This window comes from Lissotriton helveticus, chromosome 1_1, assembly GCF_964261635.1.
Source record: "Lissotriton helveticus chromosome 1_1, aLisHel1.1, whole genome shotgun sequence".
In the NCBI taxonomy this organism is placed as follows: Eukaryota; Metazoa; Chordata; class Amphibia; order Caudata; family Salamandridae; genus Lissotriton; species Lissotriton helveticus.
In genome coordinates this window covers 7,843,119-7,870,106 of record NC_136057.1, presented here as the reverse complement: position 1 = coordinate 7,870,106, position 26,988 = coordinate 7,843,119, and the positions used below count along the sequence as shown (strand labels likewise).

The window sequence follows — 26,988 nt, the reverse complement described above, 5'->3', positions numbered from 1 at the left end:
ACTAGATCAGTCGCAGCTGGCCATGCTTAATCTGCTATGTTGACATCCGTGAGTGCTGAGAAATGTGTATATAATTGGAGATCCAAAATGTTCTAATCAAGTAAGGCAGGAAAGTCCCTTTAGCAGCACTCAAGGGTTGGGTGCACTGAATGAAGAGTCTTGGGATCCACTGCTATACAAACTCAGCTCTCATTTGGGACTCTTGAATGCTTGAGGAATAAACTCAATCTCCTACTACAAAAGGTAAACCCTGGTACCTGGGGGATCTGAGGTCGAGTGACACCCCTATTGCATGGTAGGCCTTCCAGTTGTTAACGGGAAGGAAAATCTTCAAGTGGAACTATATGCAGCTTTGTTCATGGTGGTCAGGTCAGGGACTAGTAAAAATAGAGCACACTCTTAAAATTAGGATAAATGGATTAATAAGGAAGCATCTTTGTGGTACTGGGGCATGGTGGTGGCAGGGGGCAAGAAGAATATAGACCCACACTGAATATGGGAGAAAGACCTGTTGCAGCTGGCTGTGGAAGACCTCTGGAAGTATCTAGAAATCTTCTTGATAAAACAGTAAAGTCTGTACCGCTGAAGCAAACCCATCTCTTCACTCTCCATAGAGCCCATTGGGCACCTCACAGACTGGCTAAGTTCTCCAAAGTGGCCCCAGGTTGGAAGAGGTGCTGTATGATGGGAGCAGGCAACAAGCATAAGTTCATAGATTGTCCAGTGATGGAACGTTACTGGAATAAAGTAAGTGGATATGTAGAGGTACTCACGGGCTGTGAAGTCAAGGTAAGACACTTGGGGTAGAATTGGCTATGAATACCCCAATGAGCCCCAAAAGAGCCTGTAGTTCTTACTTGCAAGAACAGAAATGTGCAAACCCTAAATTTCTCTGGTTCTGACATCTGAATTACATTAAGTCAGTAAGGCGTATGAGTCAACTAGACCTAGCGTGTAACAATAAAGAAGCCAGAAAAGCATAGGTCCCCTTTTGTAACCTGGCAAGAGAATCCTGTTAGTCCAATGATTCCACCATAACCTTGCTGAGTTGAGGCCGGACCGTCTAGTGTATAATACCATTCAGCAAGACAAGCAGTCGTATCTACAGTAAGGAGTATCTCAGTCCGTCGACTAGGATAACTAGAGTTGGGCAGCGACTGACCGTGGAATGAGGACAAAAAAGATAAAGTATACGTTACTGAAAATGAATGTTATATTCACGTTTAAATTTACAAAAACATTTTAAAATAATAAAATGCTTACTTTTTAGTTATTTTTTGCCATCAAATTACATTTATTTTGATTTTTAACTAGTTTACAATATTTAATGTACCATTATTTCCGATGGGATTTTATTTGACGTCTCTACCTCCAGTATTATTTAGGGAGGGTGTTGCAGTTCCAGCGGATGGCCATGTGTTTTTGGAGTTACTTCAGCTCAGAGCTGGAGTACATTTAAGACTGTTTTAGGTTCATTAGGAATGTTGTAACTTTAGAAGTGTGTCTTGTAAATAGAAATGGGCTTACTACTTTGTGGGCGAGTGCTTGTTCTTACCTAAACTCCTCCCTTAGCCTCTTCCCTTTATTTATATGTAGTTCCCATTTTACAGCCACTCCCCTCTGTCCCTTCCACATTTACTACTAAAAGGTATACTAAAGTGTGGAAACTAGGCAGACAAGTGACAACTCAACACAGAAAAAGATGGGAGACGCGGAACGTCCACACATAGGTTTGCGAATCACATTTTGTAGTACTTTAGTTGTTCTATTGTAGTTCATGAATAGGCCTGACTATCGGTGAGACTCTCTTGATGGTATCTGATGTGATTCTAAAGCTCGTGAGACAGTTCTCAGCAGATAGGAAGCAGGTTCTACTTGTAGCGAAAAGGAAATGATAACAGTGGATCATTATAATACTAGGCTGTGTCCCCTCAGAACAGAAGTGTTTAGGACTATTTATGGTGGGGCCAAGAATGGTTTGCATAGGGTTGGCCCAGTCTGTAGTGGCACAAAGACTATAGAAAGATGTGGTGGGATGTTGCCTAGATTAACTACCAGTCCTTCCATCACCTTTAGTTTTTCTCAATGACCAGCCCTACGGGGCACTGGCATCAACAGAGTGTCGTTCCCATAGAGACCCATGACAAAGGGACTCCTGCTGCAGCTCCCTGGTGAGGCTCATTTATAAAAGAAATAGTTTGAAGTTTCTTAAATTAATGATCATAGTGGCAGAAGTCAGAGTTCAGAGAAGTCAAAGTTCAGAATCAACTCGACCTTGCGGGTTGGAGCCAGGGCTTAACACATAGGAAGCAAAACACACTGAATGGAATGAGGCCAGAAATAGTTACTAAGTAATGAATATGCTACTTACCAGTATGCATCTGTTCTTGGCATGTAGGGCTGCTGACATTCATTTCTATAGCATAGATCGCCGCCTAGTGTTGGGTCCGGATGATTGCACATTGTTGTCCTGGAAGAGTCTTCGAAGTATCACAAGATAGGTGGCTCCTCCCCTGGACTACAGTGCGCATGGTCATCAACTCCATCCCCAGATTGTTTTAGCCATTGTGGCGAAGATGGAGTGTAACAGTGTGAGCGATGGCCATGCTAAGAGTAAGTGTAAATTCTGCAGCCGCTACAGGCGCCGGGGAGGAGGGTGGGCGATATGAATGTCAGCAGCCCTACATGCCAAGAACAGATGCATACTGGTAAGTAGCATATTCAGTTCGAGGCATGTGGGCTGCTGAATTCATATCTATAGCATAGAATATATAGCAGTCCCTCCATTATCGGCGGCCGCCTGTGCCAGCTGCAGACGTTTGAAAAAGTGTTTTTAGAACAGCCAGCCCTACAGCTGCTTGCTGCTTGGAGTGCACATCTACACAGTAGTGTTTAGTAAATGTGTGTGGTGTAGACCATGTGGCTGCTCTACAAATGTCTTCCAGAGGGATATTACCAAGGAAAGCCATGGAGGCCCTCAACTTGCGGGTGGAGTGGGCTCTTGGGGGGATCGTTAAAGTGCGCTTAGCCTTCTGATAGCAAATTTGAATACACTTAACGATCCACCTGGCCATACCTGCTTTGGAAATGGGGTTGCCTTTGTGTTGGGCAGAAAAGGCAACAAAGAGTTGGTTCGTCTTCCTAAAATCTTTGGTCCTATCAATGTAGTACATCAAAGCTCGTTTAACGTCAAGAGTGTGGAGCATCCTTTCAGCCACTGTCTCTGGATTCTGAAAGAACGCCGGTAGTTCAATAGTCTGATTGACATGGAACTGTGAAACCACCTTAGGAAGAAATTTAGGGTTAGTGCGCAGCACCACCCTGTTGGAGTGAACCTGTATGAATGGCTCTTGTACGGTGAGCGCCTGGAGCTCACTAACACGTCGCAGTGACGTAATGGCTATTAGGAAAGTCACTTTCCATGTTAAGAACTGAATCTCGCATGAATGTAGAGGCTCAAAAGGTGGACCGACAGTCTTGTGAGGACCACATTAAGGTTCCATACAGGAGCTGGCGGGGTCCTGGGAGGAATGACTCGTTTCAGTCCTTCTAGAAAAGCCTTAATGGCAGGCACTCTGAAAACTGAGAGATGCTGCCTGTTTTGGAGATAAGCCGCTATGGCGGATAAGTGTATCCGAATGGAAGCATATGCTAGATTGCATTTGTAAAGATGTAACAAATAACAAATGATGTTGCGAGTAGATGCATCTAGCGGGTTGATGTTGTGTTCTGCACAGTAAATGACAAACCGCTTCCATTTTGCAGCATAGCATGCTCTGGTGGTGGGCTTTCTCGCCTCCCATATGATATCCATGCAGTCGGGAGGCAAGTTAAGGTAGCCAAATTCTAAGACCTCAGGAGCCAGATCGCCAGGTTGAGCTGTTGCGGATCTGGGTGCTGAATGTCGCCATGGCTCTGCGTCAAAAGTCTGGGTGTGAGGTGCAGCCTTTGATGTGGTACCACGGAGAGTTCTAGAAACGTGGTGTACCATGGTTGGCGTGCCCACGTTGGAGCAACCAGGATGAGTGACATCGAGTGTTGCTTTAGCTTTCGCGCCACCAGAGGTATTAGAGGTGCGGGGGGAAAAGCGTACGCAAATTTGCAGGACCAGTTCATCCATATCGCATTGCCTTGCGACTGTGGGTGCGGGAACCTGGCGACAAAGCTTTGGCATTTAGCGTTTTCCCTTGTGGCGAACAGGTCTATCTCTGGATGACCCCACTGCTGGAAGTACGGGCGGAGTACTGATGGATGTATCTCCTACTCGTGCATTTGGTGGCTGTACCTGCTGAGCAGGTCCGCCATCTGATTGTCCTTGCCCGGGAGGTGTTCCGCCATGAGGAAGATGTTCCTCTGAATGGCCCACTTCCACATGCTCTGAGCAAGATGAGACAACTGCGGAGAGTGTGTACCTCCCTGCTTCTGAATGTAGTACATTGCTGTCATGTTGTCCGTCCGGATCAACACGACCTTGTTGCATAGATGTACCTTGAATGCCTTCATTGCCATGAAGATTGCCATCAGCTCTAGGAGGTTGATGTGCATCTTCTTCTGCTGCCTTGTCCATAGTCCCTGCACCGTGTAGTGGAGTACATGAGCTCCCCAACCCTGGAGAGATGCGTCCGTCGTTAGGTTGATCTGTGGAACAGGCTCCTGAAATGGTCGGCCCTTGCAAAGGTTGTGTGGATTCCACCAATGCAGAGAGTTGTATGCCCGACCGGTCACCAACACTAGGTCGTTCAACTGTCCCTGAGCCTGATTCCACTGACGTGCCAAGCACTCTTGAAGCGGACGCATATGTAATCTCGCGTGCGGGACTATGAAAATGCAGGAGGCCATCATGCCTATCAACTGCATGAACACTCGTGCTGGAAGCGAGTGTTGCGGTCTGAATTTCTGGATCAGCGACTGAATGCTGTCGATCCTCACAGAATTAGGCTGAGCTGTGGCTGCCAGAGTATCTATTGTCGCGCCCAGATACTGCCGCACATGGGCTGGCTGAAGGTGCGACTTTGGATAATTCAGTGAGTATCCCAGATCGTGAAGAAGGTGAATGGTGTGGGACATGTTGGCAGCGCACTGCTGGGCCGACTTTGCTTGAACAAGCCAGTCGTTCAGATAAGGGTAGACGTGAACGTTCTGTCTCCTGAGGTGCGCTGCCACCGTCGCCAGGCATTTTGTAAACACCCTCGGCGCTGTGGTCACTCCGAAAGGGAGGCCATTGAATTGGTAATGCTGATTCTGAACGGTGAATCTGAGGTATTTTCTGTGTGATGGGTGTAGTGGAATGTGAAAATATGCGTCCTTGAGATCTAACGTTGCGAGGAAATCCCCTTGATTGAGCAACGGAAGAACCTGCTGCAGCGTGAGCATGTGAAAGTGTTCTGAGAGAATGTACTGGTTTAGGGGCCTGAGATCCAGTATGGGTCTGAGGGACCCGTCCTTTTTCGGGATTAAGAAGTACAGGGAGTACACTCCTGAGCCTCTGTCTTCCACCGGCACGAGCTCGATTGCCCCTTTTTGCAGCATGACGAGCACCTCTTGCTGCAATAAGTGCAAATGCTCTGTTGACATAGGACGGTGTCTTGGTGGGATGTTGGGTGGAGTGGACGTTAACTCCAGACAATAACCATACTGGATAAGTTTTCTGACCCACCTGTCTGTGGTGATGGATTTCCAGACTGGCAGGAACTGCTGGAGTCTCCCCCCGACAGGTGTTGTAAGGTCGGGGGGCAGTGACAAGGCGTCACTGTTTGTTGGTGGCGGAGGATCGGGAGTAGTTGTTTCCACGACCTCTGCCCTTGGTGCTGTTGCCACGATAGCCGCCTCTACTCCACTTGTTGTAAGAGGTCTGCGCCCCACCTTTAGTGTACTGTGTTTGCTGGGACATCTGGCCTCTGGAAACACCTCTATTGCTTGAGCGACGAAAAGTACTACCCCTGAACTGCTGGGACTGGAGAGCCCCCATGGACTTTGCAGTCTCGGTGTCTTTCTTTATTTTTTCCAGGGTGGTATCCACCTCAGTTCCAAATAAGTGATCAGGGTTTACAGGCTGATTGAGGATGGTGGTTTGGATTTCCGGTTTGAACCCGGAGATTCTGAGCCAGGCCTGACGCCGCAACATCACACTAGTGTTACTGGCCCTGGCCGCGGTGTCTGCTGCGTCCAGTGCACATTTAATAGAAGCATTTGAGATGAGCTTCCCTTCCTGAATGAGCCTCTCCGCTGCCTCTTTATACTCATCTGGCAAGTGTTGTAACAGGGTCTCAAGTGTATCATAGTGTGCCCTGTCATATCTGGCCAAGAGTGCCTGAGTGTTTGAAATACGGCAGATATTGGCCGCTTGAGCCGCCACCCTCTTCCCTGATGCTTCTAGCACTTTAGATTCCTTGCCAGGGGGAGGAGCATCACCAGTAGTTTGTGAATTTGCCCTCTTCCGGGCATTAGAAATAACTAGAGAGTCCAACGGCAACTGGCCCTTGATGTAGGTAGGGTCGCCAGGTGCCGGCTTATACTTCTTCTCAATTCTGGGGTATATAACCCTGGCACGTGTGGGTTCCTTAAAAATGTCTGCAGCGTGTTTTAAAACACCCTTGAGCATTGGCAGAGTCTTGACAGTCTTTTCAGAGGTGGAAAAGGTATCAAACAGGAAGTCCACTTCAATAGGGTCAGCATGCAGCTGGACGTCGTGATTTTTAGCTGCCCTCTCAATTAGAGCATTAAATGCTGCAGAATCCTCAGTAGGAGAGGTTTTGACAGTATATACTTGAGTGTCCGGGGCAGTTTGTGGATCCCCCGGGTCTCCAGCATCTGCCCATGAGTCATGGTGATCCTCAGGATCAGTATCTGCAGGGAAGTTGTACTCCTCATTGTCCCCTTCCCCAGCCTCCACATCTGAGTAAGTGGGTGAGGGCTGTTCAATGTTCTGACCCCGTGGATTAATAGGTTCAACTAGAACTGGGGAATCCGTAGAAGGCTTTTTCCTTTTCAAAGGAATTGTGTAGGACTCCATAGGCTGTGCCGGCGTGATCTTTCGCTTGTAGAAGGAAAGTTTACCGGTGTCGGCGTCGATAAATTGTTCCGACTGCTCCTCCAGAAGGGGTTGTCGATGTTTTGTGCTCACAACGGCCTGAGGAGGCTTTGGCCCCGTGGACACTTTCATCGGCGCGTCGTCGACCGTCCTGGGCGCGAACGCCTTTGGCGCCACTTTCGGCGGCAGCGTGAACTGGATCGGCGCCGTCGACTTTGGCGTTTTGGCAGCGGGCTTCGGGGTGGAAGTATCCTTTGGATCGACCGCGGAAGCCTTGTTTCTGATGCGTTGCAACGAGTCCGACACCTGCTTCGTGAAGGATGCGGACGGTTTCGTCGACCCGACAGGCGTTCTCGGTCCGCCAGCATGTGCTGACTCGAGTGTAACAGTACTTTAGTCCTTTTCCGGCCGATGAGCAGGATCGACAGCTTTCGGAGCGCCGTGTCCTCTGTCCGTGTCGACGGCCTTCGGCGCCGACGGTTTCGGGTCGGCGGCCTTGACAATCGGTTTTGGTGCCCCGGTCTTCGGCTCGACGCCCTTGAGCGACTTCGGCTCGACGCCCTTGAGCGACTTCGGCTCGCCGCCCTTGAGCGACTTCACCGGATCGTCAACCTTCTTCGGCTTCGGCTGCCCCGACATGTCTGAAGACGAGGAGGCGACCAGAGCGACAGACGTCTTCTGTTTCGACGGCGTCTCTATTACTTTCGGTTTTGCCGAGACCGAAGCTTTCACTTTCGGTTTCGATTTGACCAATGGCGGCTCCGTAGAAGTGTCCGTAGCCGGGCCCGTAGGCGAGACCGTGGATCCAGGTGCAAGATCTTGGGTCTGAGCCTTAGTTATTGTTCGAACGGGGCATAGCTCTTCACCTGAACTATCTTCGTGGCCCCATAGGCCTCATTGTCGTCTCCTACCTCGTCGACGACGTCTTCTGTGTCGAGCATTTCGACGTCTGCGTCGTAGTCGGAGTCGATCTCTACCGCTGGATTCGAAATCGGCTCTCGATCTTCCTGCTCGTCTGCTTCATCCCCTTCAAAAATGTTCACCGGGGCAAGGGCCGTCTGCTGGGCCCCTGGCGCGCCACGCGCCGAAGTCGAATCGTCTTCTTGGAGCGAAAACGGGAACAAGCCATACAGTTGGCTTCATCGTGATCCGGCGACAGGCACTTGTTGCACACCGGGTGGACATCGATGTGGGGATACTTCGAGTTGCACACGGGACATCTCTTGAACGGGCTCCGTTCCATGATGTCGTCGAATAAGTCTGGTTGCGTTGACTGGACCTCGAGCACCGAAGAGCCACGTGACTCCTCTGGAAGTCCGACTCGGGAACTGAGCCGGAACAGAACTGGGCACCGAATGCAAGACAATACCGACGCTATAGGAAAAGGCCTTCGGGCCTTAAGGAAAGTTTATATCTATTCCGAACTTGAGTGATAAAATATGCATCCGAACCCAATGGCGGAAAAAAACAATCTGGGGATGGAGTCGATGCCCATGCGCACTGTAGTCCAGGGGAGGAGCCACCTATCTCGTGATACTTCGAAGACTCTTCCAGGACAGCAATGTGCAATCATCCGGACCCAACACTAGGCGGCGATCTATGCTATAGATATGAATTCAGCAGCCCACATGCCTCGAACTTCAAGCGTTTCCATCCCTCGATGTGTGCTTTTATCAGTAGACAGTTTGTTGGACAACAACTGATTGATGTCTCTGTGGCTGCTTCATGGGAATGTTCTGCGATACTGAAACCTCCTCCCCAGGGTTGACACTGAGCACCAATTTACTCTCCCACATCGTCTCTCTCATGTAGAGCACTGATAATTTTCGTTCTTGTTGTGGGTTCTCTCATGTTGTATCAAACAATCTCCAGCAGACACCTCCCTGGCATTTAGAGCAATAACAAGGTTTTGTCCAGTATTAGTTATTTCATGTTGAACAAGAGCAGATTTTTGGCTTAAGCTTTCCTGGCATTCAGACCACTGATAAGGTTTTTCCCCAGTGTGGATTCTCTGGTGTTGAATGAGATAGTCCTTAAAAACAAAGCTTTTTTGGCACTCTGAGCACTGATAAGGTTTGGCCCCAGTGTGTGTTTTCTTATGTTGAGTAAGATTACATTTCTGACTGAAGCTTTTCTGGCATTCACAGCACTGATAAGGTCTTTCACCAGTGTGAGTTCTTGCATGTTGAGCAAAACTAGATTTCCAGCTGAAGCTTTTCTGGCATTCAGCGCACTGATAAGGTTTTGCCCCAGTGTGGATTCTCTGGTGTTGAATGAGATAGACCTTACAAACAAAGCTTTTTTGGCACTTTGAGCACTGATACGGTTTGTACCCAGTGTGAGTTAGCTTATGTTTAGAAAGATTACTTTTCTGACTGAAGCTTTTCTGGCATTCAGAGCACTGATAAGGTTTTTGCCCAGTGTGGATTCTCTCGTGTCTAATGAGACTGGCCTTACAACTGAAACTTTGTTGGCACTTTGAGCACTGATAAGGTTTATACCCAGTGTGTGATATCTTATGTTCAGTGAGATTACCTTTCTGACTCAAGCTTTTCTGGCATTCAGTGCGCTGATAAGGATTTTGCCCAGTGTAGAGTCCCTCATGTTTAATGAGACTGGCCTTACAACTGAAACTTTTTGGGCACTTTGAGCACTGGTAAGGTTTGTACCCAGTGTGTGTTATCTTATGTTCAGTGAGATTACCTTTCTGACTGAAGCTTTTCTCGCATTCTGAGCACTGATAAGGTCTTTCACCAGTGTGTGTTCTCTCATGTTGAGCAAGCCTAGATTTCCAGATAAAGCTTTTCTGGCACTCTGAGCACTGGTAAGGTTTTTTCCCAGTGTGAGTTCTCTCATGTCGAATGAGACTGATCTTACAACTGAAACTTTTTTGGCACTCTGAGCACTGATAAGGTTTGTACCCAGTGTGTGTTATCTTATGTTGAGTGAGATTACTATTGCTACTGAAGCTTTTCTGGCATTCAGTGCACTGATAAGGTTTTAGCCCAGTGTGTGTTCTCTCATGTTGAATGAGACAGTCTTTCAGACTAAATCTTTTCTGGCATTCAGAGCACTGATAAGGTTTTAGCCCAGTGTGTGTTCGCTCATGTTGATTGAGACATGATTTCCGCCTGAAGCTTTTCTTGCACTCTGAGCACTGATAAGGATTTAGCCCAGTATGGATTTTCTCATGATAAATGAGACTGGCCTTATGACTGAAGGTTTTTTGGCACTCTGAGCACTGATAAGGTTTGTACCCAGTATGTGTTCTCTCATGTTGAGTGAGATTACCTTTCACACTGAAGCTTTTCTGGCATTCCGTGCACTGATAAGGTTTTAGCCCAGTGTGTGTTCTCTCATGTTGAGTGAGATGACCTTTCAGACTGAAGTTTTTCTGGCATTCAGTGCACTGATACCGCTTTAGCCCAGTGTGAATGTGCTCATGTTGAATAAGACATGATTTCCACTTGAAACATTTCTGGCACTCTGAACACTGATGAGGTTTGTGCCCAGTGTGGAATCTCACATGTAAAATTAGAGAGGATTTGTGAGTGAAGCATTTCTGGCATTCTGGACACTGATAAGGTTTTTTTCCAGTGTGAGTTCTCTCGTGTTTAGTGGGGTGGGATTGATAACTAAAGCTGTTCTCACATTCATTACTCTTATTCGAGTTATGGGAATCTCTGTGTTGGGTTTGCTCCTGGACACCGGCCATGTTAAGACTGATCCAAAGTCTGTACTCGTTTATGTTATACTCCACATTAACTTCTAAAGTAAACTGCAGAAGCTCTTCTTAATATTTGTATTGAGCTAATTATAGCTTTAATCTGGAGACTATTTTCCTACTTTTAAAGACAGCCTGTCAAGCCTGTTTTATAAACTTTCATTGAGGAGCCCCTTGTATTTAGTAAGATGGATTCATTTTCTCCACTTTGTTCCCTGGTGAGTTCTTTCAAGTTGAGTATAACTGATTTTGTGACTCCAGTTTATCAGATGCAATTTAGGAGTTTTAAGAGCCCTGATAAGATCTTTGGGGTTTAGTGTTTGCTATTTAAGTATATTTGTTCATACAAGTAATGACAGGTGATTAGGGCATGCCAGGGAGGTTTTATGAATTAGTAATACATAGCACTGGCCTCTTTTGAATTTTGTGCAAGTACATGCTTTGTTGCTCTAAGTCTAAGGCAGGTACATGATCGACTTTAGCGGTCCGGGACACTTTTAAACTACTCAGATATTGGAAAGGCTAATCCAGCGTCTTTGCTGTAATGACACCTGAGGAAGATTATTTACTATTTGTTTTTTTCAAACAGCATCTTCTTGCTATAAATCACTTGAAACGTAGACAAAAGCTTGCTCTTTTAAACGGCGGTTATCAGTCTTTCTGACAATTCTGTCACATCACGTTCGCAGATACTGTTTTTTAGGATGAGTTTGGGTCTCCAGGGCATTTCTCATAAACCATCAGACAGAATTTACAACACTGATTATTCTCAAGTACACTGCGTGGGTATCAACTGCTGCCAATGTTCTTTGTTCAACCAATCTTGAAATGTTTCTTTTAAGTCAAAATATTCTTACAATTATTAGATGCAGACTTTCAATTTACACTTGAGTTCAATTCATATTTCAGAGGTTCCTCAATCTCAGAAAGTGACTCTGCGTAAACATTTATCGTCATTTTTCTTTAAATAGTCTCCAAATTCATCACCATTCCTGGCACATAAAATATGTTTCTTCTTTAAAACTCGAGAATGTTTTAACTTTGCTTAAAATAATTCCTTTCGTTGTGTTTGGCTAAATTAAAACCTTCTTTTTTCTGTTCATGCTTCGGTCACCTATAGAAATGGAGTAGGAGATTGGAAATGAACATAAATAAAACATATTTATGACCTTATACTTTGAAGAAACAAAGCATTTACAGAAACAAGATTGGTAATCAGTTTGAGTTGCATTTCTCATCCTGGTGAAACAGCTCTGTGACGCTGTGTAGAAAGGGAGCTTGGAACCACTAGAATTCAAGGTTGTGAAAGCTAAACAAGTGAATATTTAAGAAAAAAATCACAAGTAAGACATATATCCTGACACAGATTCTCAGATGCAGCCATCATATTTGTAATACTTTTAATGAATTATCAGATGTTATTTACTCCGCTGCACACTTTGAGTGTCCATCTAATCTTTTTTCCAGTGATCTAGGAAAATACATTTTATTGAACAAAGAAATTGGCCTTGTTGTAGCCTCTGCTTCAAATGCCACCATAGACTGAGGCCGTGTCCAGTTAGCTAAGTAAAATTTATCATTACAATTTATGGGGATGATAAGGACTTACTTTGTGGCCTGGAAATCATCACACTCCTCCAACAGAACCCGGGCACTGCAACATCTGACAAAGGAAAAACATCACAACAGTAAAGGAAACCAGAAAAGGGCGAGGAAAAGACAAACACAAAAGAAACAGAGGAAAGAGAAAAAAAAGGCTATCTTCCAATCTCACCACAGATACCCAACACAATCTCTGAAGTGGCAGAGAAGACAGAAAAGGGCAGAATGGGAGGACATAAGGAGGTGGAAGGCAGTTCCAGAGAAAAAAGATGCAGAATTAACGGACAGAGGGAGGATAGTATCATATGGTGTAGAGCAGGAGACAAATGCACCAATAGTAGAGGAACGGCTGGGCAAAACAGGAGGCGAGTGCTCACGGCCTAGTGCAGTCCAACCTGAAAAGGAACATGAGCGGCACGAGGCCCACAACATGTTGCAGGAGGAATGTAGCTCCATCGGGTTATTATCAGAAGTCTTATAGCAACAAGAATAGAGCACAGAGGGAGGCAAATGTTGAAGAGACATAAATAAACTGAGATCTAGGGAGGGAAAAGAGAAAGAAGAAACAGGCGAAAAAGTAAACTTGGAGTGCTAGGAAACATTACCTGACAGTTTTTTTCCTTCCTCCAATGGTGTCATCCGCGCCTCACAGCACGGTCTGATAACCCCAGAAAACCTTGAAAGGAAGCAAAGAGAAGGTTTTACATCAGACGACAAACGCACTTTATCCCATCATTAAAATTACCGTCCTGAACTAACAAAACAAAATGAACTCTTATGCACCCACAGTCCCCAACAACACAGTCCCTTCTTGATAACTCCCATCTTTCCATTTACAGACCATGAAACTTGCAAAGCAAAACAATCTGGTTCACAAACGGCATGGTAAAGTCCTAGCACATAATTGTGAACACCCTTCAGAAATCAGTCAACCAGACTCTTAGATTTATAGAAGACATGCTGTCTGAGCAACAGCAATTCAAGTTCAAGCTGATGCAGTGTGGGAATGTTGAGAAATGGAAGCAACAAGGCATCAATATGTTGGCAATTTTATTTATAAATTATCTAAAGGGATGATGTCGGGGTCGGTGTCGGGATCTTGTGAGCCCCACAAGACGGCGACCCAAAGTGCTGGAATTTGGACCCAAACCTAAGGACAAAGCTTAGAACATTGGAATGTTGAGATTTCCATTGTTCACAATGGAGCAGCAGTACCCTATAACCTATAAAACCTGATACAGGCCTGCTGCTCTTAACATTACAATATCTTTATACACAGCCTTCCTCTTTCCCCTGCCTCTCCGTAATATATGGATTAATTAGAGAAAAGCAGGACAGACGACAATACCACTCCAGTTCTGTATCAGGGTGGGAGTTTGTGATGACAGAACACAGTAATGTGACCTCCACACCCTCTGCCAATAAGCGAAAGGGCTCCTTTTCCAAATGAGAGGGGAAGGCAAGGGAGGACTAGAGCTGAAGTGCAGGATGTTCAAGCCAGACAGCCCTGGAAGCCTGCTAGTGCGTGGGCGCCCCCTACCTCTTGCTGACCACCCCAGCCAACCATAAAGCCCATTCGGGATCACATGCCTCAGAGTTCACAGTCAAAGAATGATTCACCCCTTGAGCGTCCTCTTCCCGCCTTGCAATATCCAGACTAAGCCAAAGAAGGGGGCAGCCAGCACCTGAGTGAACTGTGCAAGTCCAGGGGTTATGGGTCGGTCCCATCTTTACCTTACTTGTTGTGTAACTGGGGCTGTGCAGGCAGAACGATGGGACGAAGACTGCCGCTGCTCGGTGTGTTTTTGCAGGCAGATCTGTGCTTCTGCTTCGGTCCTCCTCATCATCCCCCATCAATCTCTGGAGAGCTCGGCTTCTTCGGAGATGGGGGTAGGGAGAGACACAGCCTGCAAGGCCACAGAGAAGTGACTGGGTGCTGGCACTGGATTACTGTGGTAGTTATGGGCTTAGAGCTGGAGTTTGTTTCCATGTCACATGTTGTGCTTTCTCCCTTGTGTCAGGAGCACAGTTTCCTTAGCGTTATGGCACTTTCTTCATGAGTGGGCAAGGCTTACAATGGTTGGTCAACACAGGGTGAGAATTCTTATTTGGGGGTGACCTTTTGTTGAGGTTTATTTTGTTTGGCTCACATGGGGCTGTTGTTGCCAGTGCCGCAAGTGCCATTTATTGAAACGGCTGGGCGGGGAAGCGTGAAAAAGATTGTTTGTTTGTAAAACTCACTGCCCTCATGTTAATCTTTGAGGTTTTGCTAACAGTTCCTGAGGGTCAGTCGTGCAAAGGTGAGGGGTGTTAGTAGTATAAATTGTGAAGTTGAGTCGATGGTATGCATGCTTCTGTTTAATTCTATGTAGAGTGCTATTCGAGCTTCGCCTCACGGTTACAGAATGTTTTCAGAATCCTGAAGCCCCCACATTGGCACCAGCATGTGTTCTTTGCAGAGAGACTAAACTTTCTTGCTGTTTGAACCCATCAGAAAAGGTTGGAGCCAGATTGTGAGTTTTTTAAAGTTTCTAAAGGTTATTTTAAAAAAGGTTTAAGGGTTCCATAGTGATCCTTCCTGCAATGAGACAGGCTACACTCACTATGTCTTGCGGTGCCTTAGCCCCTGGAATGGAAGGGATTGGGGGCAGGATTGAATGATTAAAAGGACTAAAGATGTGCCCTTTGCACATGGTGTTCCAGTAATTTCTACCCAGACAGATGAAGCTTGGTTCTCAAAGTTACTGCAGAAGTAGAACACAGGCGAGGGCTCGGTCTGCAAAGTTACTGCAGGAGTGGAGCACTGACAAGGGCTTGATCCTCAAAGTTACTACAGAAGTGCTTTACCAACAAGGGTTCGAACTTCAACGGTACTGCAGAAGTGGAGCACAGACAAGGGTTCGGTCCTCAAAGTTACTGCATAAGTGAGCACAAACTAGGGCTCGGTCCTCAAAGTTACTGCAGAAGTGGAGCACAGACGAGGGCTCGATCCTCAAAGTTACTGCAGAAGTGGAGCACCGACGAGGGCTTGTAATCAAAGTTACTGCAGAAGAAGAGCAACAGCGAGGGCTCGGTCCTCAAAGTAACTGCAGAAGTGGAGCACAGACGACGGCTCGATCCTCAAAGTTACTGCAGAAGTGGAGTATTGATGAGTGCTTGTAATCAAAGTTACTGCAAAACAGGAGTACCAACGAGGGCTTGTAATAAAAGTTACTGCAGAAGAGGAGCACCGACGAAGGCTCGGTCCTCAAAGGTACTGCAGAAGTGGACCACCAACGAGGGCTTGGTCCTCAAAGTTACTGCAGAAGTGGAGCACCAACAAGGGCTCGGTCCTCAACGTTACTGCAGAAGTGGAGCACAAACGAGGGCTCGATCCTCAAAGTTACTGCAGAAGTGGAGCACCGACGAGGGTTTGTATTCAAAGTTACTGCAGAAGAAGAGCACCGAGAGGGCTCGTTCCTCAAAGTTACTGCAAAATTGGAGCAGAGATGAAGCTCGATTCTCAAAGTTACTGCATAAGTGGAGCATAGAAGAGGGCTCGTAATCAAAGTTACTGCAGAAGAGGAGAAACGGCGAGGGCTCGGTCCTCAAAGTTACTACAAAAATGGAGCACCAACAAGGGTTTGGTTCTCAAAGGTACTGCAGAAGGGGAGCACCGACGAGGGCTCGGTCCTCAAAGTTACTGCAGAAGTTGAGCACAGGCGAGGGCTCGGCCTGCAAAGTTACTGCAGGAGTGGAGTTCTGACAAGGGCTTCATCCTCAAAGTTACTACAGAAGTGGTTTACCAACAAGGGTTTGAACTTCAACGGTACTGCCGAAGTATAGAACAGACAAGGGTTCGTACTTCAACGGTACTGCCGAAGTGGAGAACAGACAAGGGTTCGGTCCTCAAAGTTACTGCAGAAGTGGAGCACCATTGAGGGCTTGGTCCTCAAAGTTACTGCAGAAGTGGAGCACCAACAAGGGCTCGGTCCTCAAAGTTACTGCAGACGTGGAGCACAGACGAGTGCCCGATCCTCAAAGTTACTGCAGAAGTGGAGCACCGACGAGGGCTTGTAATCAAAGTTACTGCAGAAGAGGAGCCCCAACGAGGGTTCGTTCCTCAAAGTTACTTCAAAAGTGGAGCGCAGATGAAGCTCGGTTCTCAAGGTTACTGCAGAAGTGGAGCACAGAAGAGGGCTTGTAATCAAAGTTACTGCAGAAGTGGAGCACCAACAAGGGATCGGTCCTCAAAGTTACTGCAGAAGTGGAGCACAGACGAGGGCTCGATCCTCAAAGTTACTGCAGAAGTGGAGTATTGACAAGTGCTTGTAATCAAAGTTACTGCAAAAAAGGAGCACCGACGATGGCTTGTAATCAAAGTTACTGCAGAAGAGGAGCACCGACGAGGGCTCTGTCCTCAAAGTTACTGCAGAAGTGTAGCACCGACGAGGGCTCGATCCTCAAAGTTACTGCAGAAGAGGAGCCCCGACGAGGGCTAGTTCCTCAAAGTTACTTCAAAAGTGGAGCACAGATGAAGCTCGGTTCTCAAAGTTACTGCAGAAGTGGAGCACAGACGAGGGCTTGTAATCAGTTACTGCAGAAGAAGAGCAACAGCGAGGGCTCGGTCCTCAAAGTAACTGCAGAAGTGGAACACAGACGACGGCTCGATCCTCAAAGTTACTGCAGAAGTGGAGTATTGATGAGTGCTTGTAATCAAAGTTACTGCAAAACAGGAGTACCGACGAGGGCTTGTAATAAAAGTTACTGCAGAAGAGGAGCACCGACGAAGGCTCGGTCCTCAACGGTACTGCAGAAGTGGACCACCAACGAGGGCTTGGTCCTCAAAGTTACTGCAGAAGTGGAGCACCAACAAGGGCTCGGTCCTCAACGTTACTGCAGAAGTGGAGCACAGACGAGGGCTCGATCCTCAAAGTTACCGCAGAAGTGGAGCACCGATGAGGGCTTGTAATCAAAGTTACTGCAGAAGAGGAGCACCAACGAGGGCTCTGTCCTCAAAGTTACTGCAGAAGTGTAGCACCGACGAGGGCTCGATCCTCAAAGTTACTGCCGAAGTGCAGCACAGACGAGGGCTCGATCCTCAAAGTTACTGCAGAAGTGGAGCACCGATGAGGGCTTTTAATCAAAGTTACTGCAGAAGAGGAGCACCGAGAGGGCTCGTTCCTCAAAGTTACTGCAAAATTGGAGCAGAGATGAAGCTCGGTTCTCAAAGTTACTGCAGAAGTGGAGCACAGAAGAGGGCTGGTAATCAAAGTTACTGCAGAAGAGGAGCAACGGCGAGGGATCGGTCCTAAAAGTTACTACAAAAATGGAGCACCAACAAGGGTTTGGTTCTCAAAGGTACTGTGGAAGTGGAGCACAGACGAGGGCTCGGACTTCGAGGTTACTGCACAAGTGGAGCACCGACGAGGGATCGGTCCTCAAAGTTGCTGCAGAACTGCAGCACAGACAAGGGCTCAGTCCTCAAAATTACTGCAGAAGTACAGGACCAACGAGGGCTCAATCCTCAAAGTTACTGCAGAAGTGGAGCACAGACGAGGGCTTGTAATCAAAGTTACTGCAGAAGAAGAGCCCCGACGAGGGCTCGTTGCTCAAAGTTACTGCAAAAGTGGAGCACCGACGAAGCTCGGTTCTCAAAGTTACTGCTGAAGTGAAGCACAGATGAGGGCTCGGTACCTAAAAGTTACTGCAGAAGTGGAGCACAGATGAGGGCTCGATCCTCAAAGTGACTGTAGAAGTGGAGCACCGACCAGGGCTTGTAATCAAAGTTACTTCAGAAGAGGAGCACCAACGAGGGCTCGGTCCTTAAAGTTACTGCAGAAGTGGAGCTGTTCTCACATTCATTACTCTTATTCGAGTTATGGGAATCTCCATGTTGAGTTTGCTCCTGGACACCGGCCATGTTAAGACTGATCCAAAGTCCGTGCTCGTTTATGTTATACTCCGCATTAACTTCTAAAATAAACTGCAGATGCTCTTCTTAATATTTGTATTTAGCTAATTATAGCTTTAATCTGGAGACTATTTTCCTACTTTTAAAGACAGCTTGTCAAGCCTGTTGTATAAACTTTCATTGAGGAGCCCCTTGTATTTAGTAAGATGGATTCCTTTTCTCCACTTTGTTCCCTGGTGAGTTCTTTAAAGTTGAGTAGAACTCATTTTGTGACTGCAGTTTATCAGATTCGATATAGGAGTTTTAAAAGCCCTGATAGGATCTTTGGGGTTTAGTATTTGCTATTTAAGCATATTTGTTCATACAAGTAATGACAGGTGATTAGGGCATGCCAAGGAGGCTTTATCAATTAGCAATACATAGCACTGGCCTCTTTTAAATTTTGTGCAAGTACATGCTTTATTGCTCTAAGTCTAAGGCAGCTACATGAGCGACTTTAGCGATCTGCAGAAGTGGAGCACCGACGAGGGCTTGTAATCAAAGTTACTGCAGAAGAGGAGCCCCGACGATGGTTCGCTCCTCAAAGTTACTGCAAAAGTGGAGCACAGATGAAGCTCGGTTCTCAAAGTTTCTGCAGAAGTGGAGCACAAACGAGGGCTTGTAATCAAAGGTACTGCAGAAGAGAAGCAACAGCGAGGGCTCGGTCCTCAAAGTTACTGCAGAAGTGGAGCACCGATAAGGAATCAGTCCAAAAAGTTACTGCAGAAGTGGAGCACAGACGAGGGCTCGATCCTCAAAGTTACTGCAGAAGTGGAGTATTGACGAGTGCTTGTAATCAAAGTTACTGCAGAAGAAGAGCACCGACTAGGGTTTGTAATCAAAGTTACTGCAGAAGTGGAGCACCGACGAGGGCTCGTCCTCAAACTTACTGCAGAAGTGGAGTACAGAGGAGGGCTCAATCCTCAAAGTTAGTGCAGAAGTGGAGCACCGACGAGGGCTTGTAATCAAAGTTACTGCAGAAGAGGAGCATCAACAAGTGTTCGGTCCTCAAAGTTACTGTAGAAGTGGACCACCAACAAGGGCTTGGTCCTTAAAGTTACTGTAGAAGTTGACCACCAACGAGGGCTCGTTCCTCAAAGTTACTGCAGAAGTAGAGCACAGACGAGGGCTTGTAATCAAAGTTACTGCAGAAGAGGAGCACCAACAAGGGTTCGGTCCTCAAAGGTACTGCAGAAGTGGAGCACAGACGAGGGTTCGGTCCTCAAAGTTACTGTAGAAGTGGACCACCAACGAGGGCTTGGTCCTCAAAGTTACTGTAGAAGTGGACCACCAACGAGGGCTCGGTCCTCAAAGTTACTGCAGAAGTGGAGCACAGACGAGGGCTCGATCCTCAAAGTTACAGCAGAAGTGGAGCACCGACGAGGGCTTGTAATCAAAGTTACTGCAGAAGAGGAGCACCGGGAGGGCTCTTTCCTCAAAGTTACTGCAAAATTGGAGCAGAGATGAAGCTCGGTTCTCAAAGTTACTGCAGCAGTGGAGCACAGAAGAGGGCTTGTATTCAAAGTTACTGCAAAAGAGGAGCAACAGCGAGGGCTCGGTCCTCAAAGTTACTAATAAAATGCAGCACCAACAAGAGTTTGGTCCTCAAAGGTACTGTAGAAGTGGAGCACAGACAAGGGCTCGGTCTTCAAAGTTACTGCCCAAGTGGAGCACCGACAAGGGATCAGTCCTCAAAGTTACTGCAGAAGTGCAGCACATACAAGGTCTCAGTCCTCAAAATTACTGCAGAAGTGCAGGACCGACGAGGGCTCAATCCTCAAAGTTACTGCAGAAGTGGAGTACCGACGAGGGCTTGTAATCAAAGTTACTGCAGAAGAGGAGCACCGATGAGGGCTCGTTGCTCAAAGTTACTGCAAAAGTGGAGCACCGACGAAGCTCGGTTCTCAAATTTACTGCTGAAGTGGAGCACAGTTGAGGGCTCGGTACTTAAAAGTTACTGCAGAAGTGGAGCACAGATGAGGGCTCGATCCTCAAAGTTCCTGTAGAAATGGAGCACCGACCAGGGCTTGTAATCAAAGTTACTGCAGAAGAGGAGCACCGACGAGGGCTCGGTCCTTAAAGTTACTGCAGAAGTGGAGCACAGACGAGGGCACGATCCTCAAAGTTACTGTAGAAGTGGAGCACCGACAAGGGCTTGTAATAAAAGTTACTGCAGAAGAGGAGCACCGACGAGGGCTCAGTCCTCAAAGTTACTACAGAAGTGCAGCACCAATGAGGGTTCGGTCCTCAAAGTTACTGTAGAAGTGGAGCACCGACGAGGGTTAATTTATTGTTATTGTTATTGTTATGTTGGATTTATATCGCGACAATCACCTACAGGTCTCTAGGCGCTCGGAAATCGATGGAATTCATACAATAACTATGTGTCCCACAAGAAGGTAGTGCAGCAGCCAGCCTATATTGCGACCAGGGCCCTCCCAAACAGTAATGTCTTTAGACACTTTCTGAACCGCAGGCGATTCACCTCTGCGTAGTCCCTCAGGCAGCTTATTCCATAGTTGAGGGACCAACACAGAGAATGTTCTCCCTCCCTTGGTTACCAGTTTGTACCGAGGGCAGATCAGCAGCTGAGAATCAGAGGATCTAAGTTTTCTTTTTGGACTATACACTTCCAAACGGTCTCTGATATAGACAGGAGCATGGCCATACATTGCCTTATCGGCCGTGCATAGACTCTTAAACTCTACCCTCTCTTTTATAGGGAGCCAATGTAAGCTCCGTAATAGGGGAGAGGCCTTAGTCCTTCTGGGGAGTCTAAAGATCAGTCGCGCCGCGTCGTTGATCACGACCTGTAATCTGTTCATCAGGGTTTTAGGGAGGCCTAAATAAAGGACATTCCCATAGTCTATTCTTGACATGATGGTCGCTGCTACAACTGTTCGCAACATAGCCTGAGAGAGAACGGGCACTAGTTTACGTAGCTGCCTGATGATGTTCGTGCAGCTCCCAACAAAGGCGGAGATTTGGCTGCCCATTGACAAATCGCAATCCAGCTTAATCCCCAAACTCTTAACATTTGCACTTGGCTTCGGAGTTGGCCCTAACTCCTGTGGCCAGTAGAGATCACTCCAAGGTGAGGTGGTAGATGGAATTACCAATACCTCAGTCTTATCTGGATTGATCTTCAGCAGGTTTCTCGTCATCCACCCGACCGTATACCTCAAGATATTCTGCGCTTGAAGCTGCGCGGCCTCAGTGTTATCGTACTCAGTACAAGCTGAGTATCGTCAGCGTAGTTAAAGACTCTACAGCCCATACTGGCCAGAGATGCAATCAGAGGTTGAAGGTATAAGTTAAACAGTAGTGGGGACAATGCGGAGCCCTGAGGCACCCCACACTCTAAAGTCCCCACGTCTGATATCAGATGCCCCAGTTGTATCCTCTGTGTTCTTCCCAGAAGAAAAGATTTCAGCCAGTTAAAAGCCTCGCCTTTAACCCCAAAGTTGTCTAGTCTTTCCAGGAGCAGGGTTCAGTCCCCAAAGTTACTGCAGAAGTGGAGCACCGACGAGGGCTTGGTCCTCAAAGTTACTGCAGTAGTGGAGCACAGACAAAGCTCGATCCTCAAAGTTACTTCAGAAGTGGAGCACCGACAAGGGCTTGGTCCTCAAAGTTACTGTAGAAGTGGACCACCAACGAGGGCTTGGTCCTTAAAGTTACTGAAGAAGTGGGCCACCAACGAGGGCTCGGTCCTCAAAGTTTCTGCAGAAGTGGAGCACAGATGAGGGCTTGTAATCAAAGGTACTGCAGAAGAGGAGCAACAGCGAGGGCTCGGTCCTCAAAGTTACTGCAGAAGTGGAGCACCGATAAGGAATCAGTCCTCAAAGTTACTGCAGAATTGGAGCACAGACGAGGGCTCGATCCTCAAAGTTACTGCAGAAGTGGATTATTGACGAGTGCTTGTAATCAAAGTTACTGCAGAAGAGGAGCACCGACGAGGGTTTGTAATCAAAGTTACTGCAGAAGTGGAGCACCGACGAGGGCTCGTCCTCAAACTTACTGCAGAAGTGGAGCACAGAGGAGGGCTCAATCCTCAAAGTTAGTGCAGAAGTGGAGCACCGACGAGGGCTTGTCATCAAAGTTACTGCAGAAGAGGAGCATCAACAAGGGTTCGGTCCTCAAAGGTACTGCAGAAGTGGAGCACAGACGAGGGTTTGGTCCTCAAAGTTACTGTAGAAGTGGACCACGAACGAGGGCTTGGTCCTTAAAGTTACTGTAGAAGTGGACTACCAACGAGGGCTCGGTCCTCAAAGTTACTAGAGAAGTGGAGCACAGACGAGGGCTCGATCCTCAAAGTTACTGCAGAAGTGGAGCACCGACGAGGGCTTGTAATCAAAGTTACTGCAGAAGAGGAGCATCAACAAGGGTTCGGTCCTCAAAGGTACTGCAGAAGTGGAGCACAGACGAGGGTTTGGTCCTCAAAGTTACTGTAGAAGTGGACCACGAACGAGGGCTTGGTCCTTAAAGTTACTGTAGAAGTGGACTACCAACGAGGGCTCGGTCCTCAAAGTTACTGCAGAAGTGGAGCACAGACGAGGGCTTGTAATCAAAGTCACTGCAGAAGTGGACCACCAACGAGGGCTCGGTCCTCAAAGTTACTAGAGAAGTGGAGCACAGACGAGGGCTCGATCCTCAAAGTTACTGCAGAAGTGGAGCACCAACGAGGGCTTGTAATCAAAGTTACTGCAGAAGAGGAGCACCGGGAGGGCTTGTTCCTCAAAGTTACTGCAAAATTGGAGCACTGATGAAACGCGGTTCTCAAAGTTACTGCAGAAGTGGAGCACAGAAGAGGGCTTGTGATCAAAGTTACTGCAGAAGTGGAGCACAGACAAGGGCTGGATCCTCAAAGTTACTGCAGAAGTGGAGCACCGATGAGGGCTTGTAATCAAAATTACTGCAGTAAGAGGAACACCGACGGGCGCTCGGTCCTCAAAGTTACTGCAGAAGTGGAGCACCGACGAGGGCTCGGTCCTCAAAGTTACTGCAGTCGTGGAGCACAGGCGAGCGCTTGGTCCTCAAAGATATTGCAGAAGTGGAGCACAGGTGAGCGCTCAGTCTTCAAAGTTACTGCAGAAGTGGAGCACAGACAAAGCTCGGTCCTCAAAGTTACTGCAGAAGTGGAGCACAGATGAAGGGTCTGTCGTCAAAGTTACTGCAGACGTGGAGCACCGCCGGGGGCTTGTAATCAAAGTTATGCAGAAGAGGAGCATCGACGAGGGCTCGGTCCTCAAAGTTACTGCAGTCTTGGAGCACAGGCGAGCGCTTGGTCCTCAAAGATATTGCAGAAGTGGAGCACAGGTGAGCGCTCAGTCTTCAAAGTTACTGCAGAAGTGGAGCACAGACGAAGCTCGGTCCTCAAAGTTACTGCAGAAGCGGAGCACAGATGAAAGCTCTGTCCTCAAAGTTACTGCAGAAGTTGAGCACCGACGAGGGGCCGGTCCTTAAAGTTACTGCAGAAGTGGCGCACAAACTAGGGCATCCCTCAAAGTTACTGCAGAAGTGGAGTACAGATGAGGGTGCGGTCCTCGAAGTTACTGCAGAAGTTGAGCACCGACAAGGACTCATTGACAAAGTTACTGCAGAAGTGGAGCACAGATGAGGACTCAATCCTCAAAGTTACTGCAGAAGTGGAGCACTGACAAGGGCTTGTATTCTAAGTTACTGCAGAAGGGGAGCACAGATGAGGACTCGATCTTTAGAGTTACTGCAGAAGTGGAGCACTGACAACGGCTTGTATTCTAAGTTACTGCAGAAGGGGAGCACCAACGAGGGCTCGGCACCCAAAGTTACTGCAGAAGAGGGGCACAGACGAAGCTCGGTCCTCAAAGTTACTGCAGAAGTGGAGCACAGGCGAGGTCTCGGTCCTGAAATTTACTTTAGAAGTGGAGCACTGAAGAGGACTCAGTCCTCAGGGTACCGCAGAAGTGGAGCACCGATGAAGCTCGCTCCTCAAAGTTACTGCAGAAGCGAAGCACTGACGATAGCTTGGTCCCATAAGTTACTGCAGAAGTGGAGCACAGATGAGGCCTTGGTCCTCAAAGTTACTGCAGAGGCAAAGCACAGACGATGGCTCGATCCTAAAAGTTACTGCAGAAGCGGAGCACAGACGAGGGCTCAGTTCTCAAAGTTACTGCAGAAGTGGAGCACCGACGAGGGCTTGTAATCAAAGTTACTGCAGAAGAGGAGGACCGACGAGGGCTCGTCCTCAAAGTTACTGCAGAAGTGGAGCACAGACAAAACTCGGTCCTCAAAGTTATTGCAGAAGTGGAGCACAGATGAGGGCTTGGTCCTCAAAGTTACTGCAGAAGCGAAGCACCGACTAGGGCTCGGTCCTCAAAGTTACTGCAGAAGCGGAACACTGACGAGGGCTCGGTCCTCAAAGTTGCTGCAGAAGTGGAGCACAGACGAGGGCTCGGTCCTCAAAGTTAGTGCAGAAGTGGAGCACAGTTGAAGTCTCGGACCTCAAAGTTACTGCAGAAGCGGAGCACCGACTAGGGCTCGGTCCTCAAAGTTACTGCAGAAGCGGAGCACAGATGAGGTCTCGGACCTCAAAGTTAAGAGCCGCACACATCTTCATACCTGACCTAACCCCACTAGTGCCAATGATAAGTTTAACAACTGAAATGAATCATCGTTAGATCAGGTTCTTCTCAAGAAATGGGCTCAGAATACAGTTGGAGCCAATAGAAATGCATGGTACTCACCTAAGCTCTGTGAGCTTAAACAAATGTGTAAAAAATTAGAAAGAATATGGAGAAAGGATTTCTCCCCTACCAATAAAGTTTATTACAAGGGAGCCACCAAAATTTATAAAGAAGAAATTAAATCTGCTCAAGCTTTATGTTACGAAGAGAGAATTATGCTGGCATCTAACTCCCCTCACAAAATTTTTCAAATTACAAAAACGCTCCTTAAACCATCCCCTATTCCTGACATGTTTGATGACGCTCCCTCTCGCTGTAATAGACTATCATAGTTTTTTTCTTCAATAAAATTCAAGATATTTACTCCTCCTTCCCACAGGCGGTTGGCCAGCAGAATTCATTACCACCGGATAGTGTGCCTCAACTTAGTGAACACTCCCTGGGGGAAATTCCCCTCTGAGCCTGGAGTCACTGTGAAGTATCTCAGATCAAGTAAAATCTGGTTCACCTAGAGACTCAGTACCCCCTACCATCCGGACCAAGCCTTTGATACAGTCTCCCAGTGATACTGGAGCTGATTAATGCCTCAATCCTGACGGGAGTGGTCCCTGCCCTGTGGAAACAGGCCACGGTAAAGGCACTGTTGAAGAAGCCCAAAGTATCTTGTCCCTGATACTTTGGGGAACTATCGTCCCATTTCACATCTGCCAGGCATCAGCAAGATTGCTGGCAAACATGCTAACTCAGCTCTCTCTGTATTCTTGGAGTCTCATAGTTGTGTCTACCCCTCTCAGACTGGCTTCCAACCTCAACAAGGCACTGAAGCTGGCTTGTTAGCAGTGGTGGAAAAGTCTAAGAAAATCTTAGATGGTGGAGACTGCGCTGCTATTATCCTTTTGGACCTAGGAGCAGCGTTTGACACTGTTAACCACCACATTCTGGTCCAGAGACTTAGGGATATGGGAGTGAACGGGGGCCTAAAATGGCTGCAATCCTTTTTGGAGGCTAGATCATTCCAGGGTTTTGAAAGAGACGCCAGTTCTAAACATGTGCCCCTCATCTGTGCGGTCCCACAGGGGTCCTCCCTGAGTCCCACCCTATTTAATGTCTATATGAGCCCATTAGTGGATATAGTGAGGCCATTAGGGGTCCAGCTTGTCACCTACACTGATGATACACAGCTGGTTGTTGCCCTCAACCACTCTGATAATTTCTTGCCTGCCCTAGGTTCCTGTTTGGAGAAGATAGCGAACTGGATCGAACGCTCATATTTAAAACTCAATGGGGATAAGACGGAGCTGATGCTCCTAGATAACTCTCCCATTTTTAACGTAGGAACGCTATGGCCAGCTTGTCTTGGTCCAGCTCCTATTCCTAAAGACCAGATTTAAAATCTGGGTATTTGGCTTGACCACACCTTGGATTTTAAGGAGCAGACATTGACAGTGGTAGCTAGTTGTTACGGAATCTTTAGGATGCTGCAAAATCAATCAATCAATAACATTTGTAGAGCGCGCTACTCACAAGTGAGGGTCTCAAGGCCCTAGACGGGGGGCGCTGCTACTGCTGGAAGAGCCAGGTCTTGAGTTGCTTCCTGAAGCTGAGATGGTCTTGGGTAAGTCGTAGTTGGATGGGGAGGGAGTTGCAGGATTTCGCAGCCAGGTATGAGAAAGATCTTCCTCCGGAGGTGGTTCTGCGAATACGAGGGACGATGGCGAGGTTGGAGGAACGAAGCTGGTGGGCGGGGGTGTAGAACGAGAGACGGCTGTTGAGGTAGTCGGGCCCGTGTTGTGGAGCGCTTTGTGTGCGTGGGTGAGCAGTTTGAATGTGATCCTTTTGTTGACGGGGAGCCAGTTGAGGTTTTTCAGGTGCGTGGATATGTGGCTGTGGCGAGGGATGTCGAGAATGAGTCGTGCGGAGGCGTTTTGTATGCGTAGGTGCCGAGTCTGCAGTTTGGCTGTGGTTCCTGCGTATAGGGCGTTCCCGTAGTCCAGTCGGCTTTTGACCAGGGCCTGGGTGACTGTTCTTCTGGTTTCTG

General features: G+C 47.5%; 1 protein-coding gene across 1 annotated transcript in view; it reads right to left on the bottom strand.

Annotated features, from left to right (window-relative positions):
• Positions 1 to 26,988, bottom strand: part of LOC144809431 (uncharacterized) — a 255,275-nt gene that overhangs the window by 91,414 nt on the left and 136,873 nt on the right. Inside the window, 3 exon segments of the mRNA XM_078673717.1 lie at positions 8,934 to 11,868; positions 12,364 to 12,417; positions 12,962 to 13,032. Of these exon segments, the coding sequence (XP_078529843.1) occupies positions 8,934 to 10,745 (1,812 nt within the window). The 5' untranslated portion in view covers positions 10,746 to 11,868; positions 12,364 to 12,417; positions 12,962 to 13,032.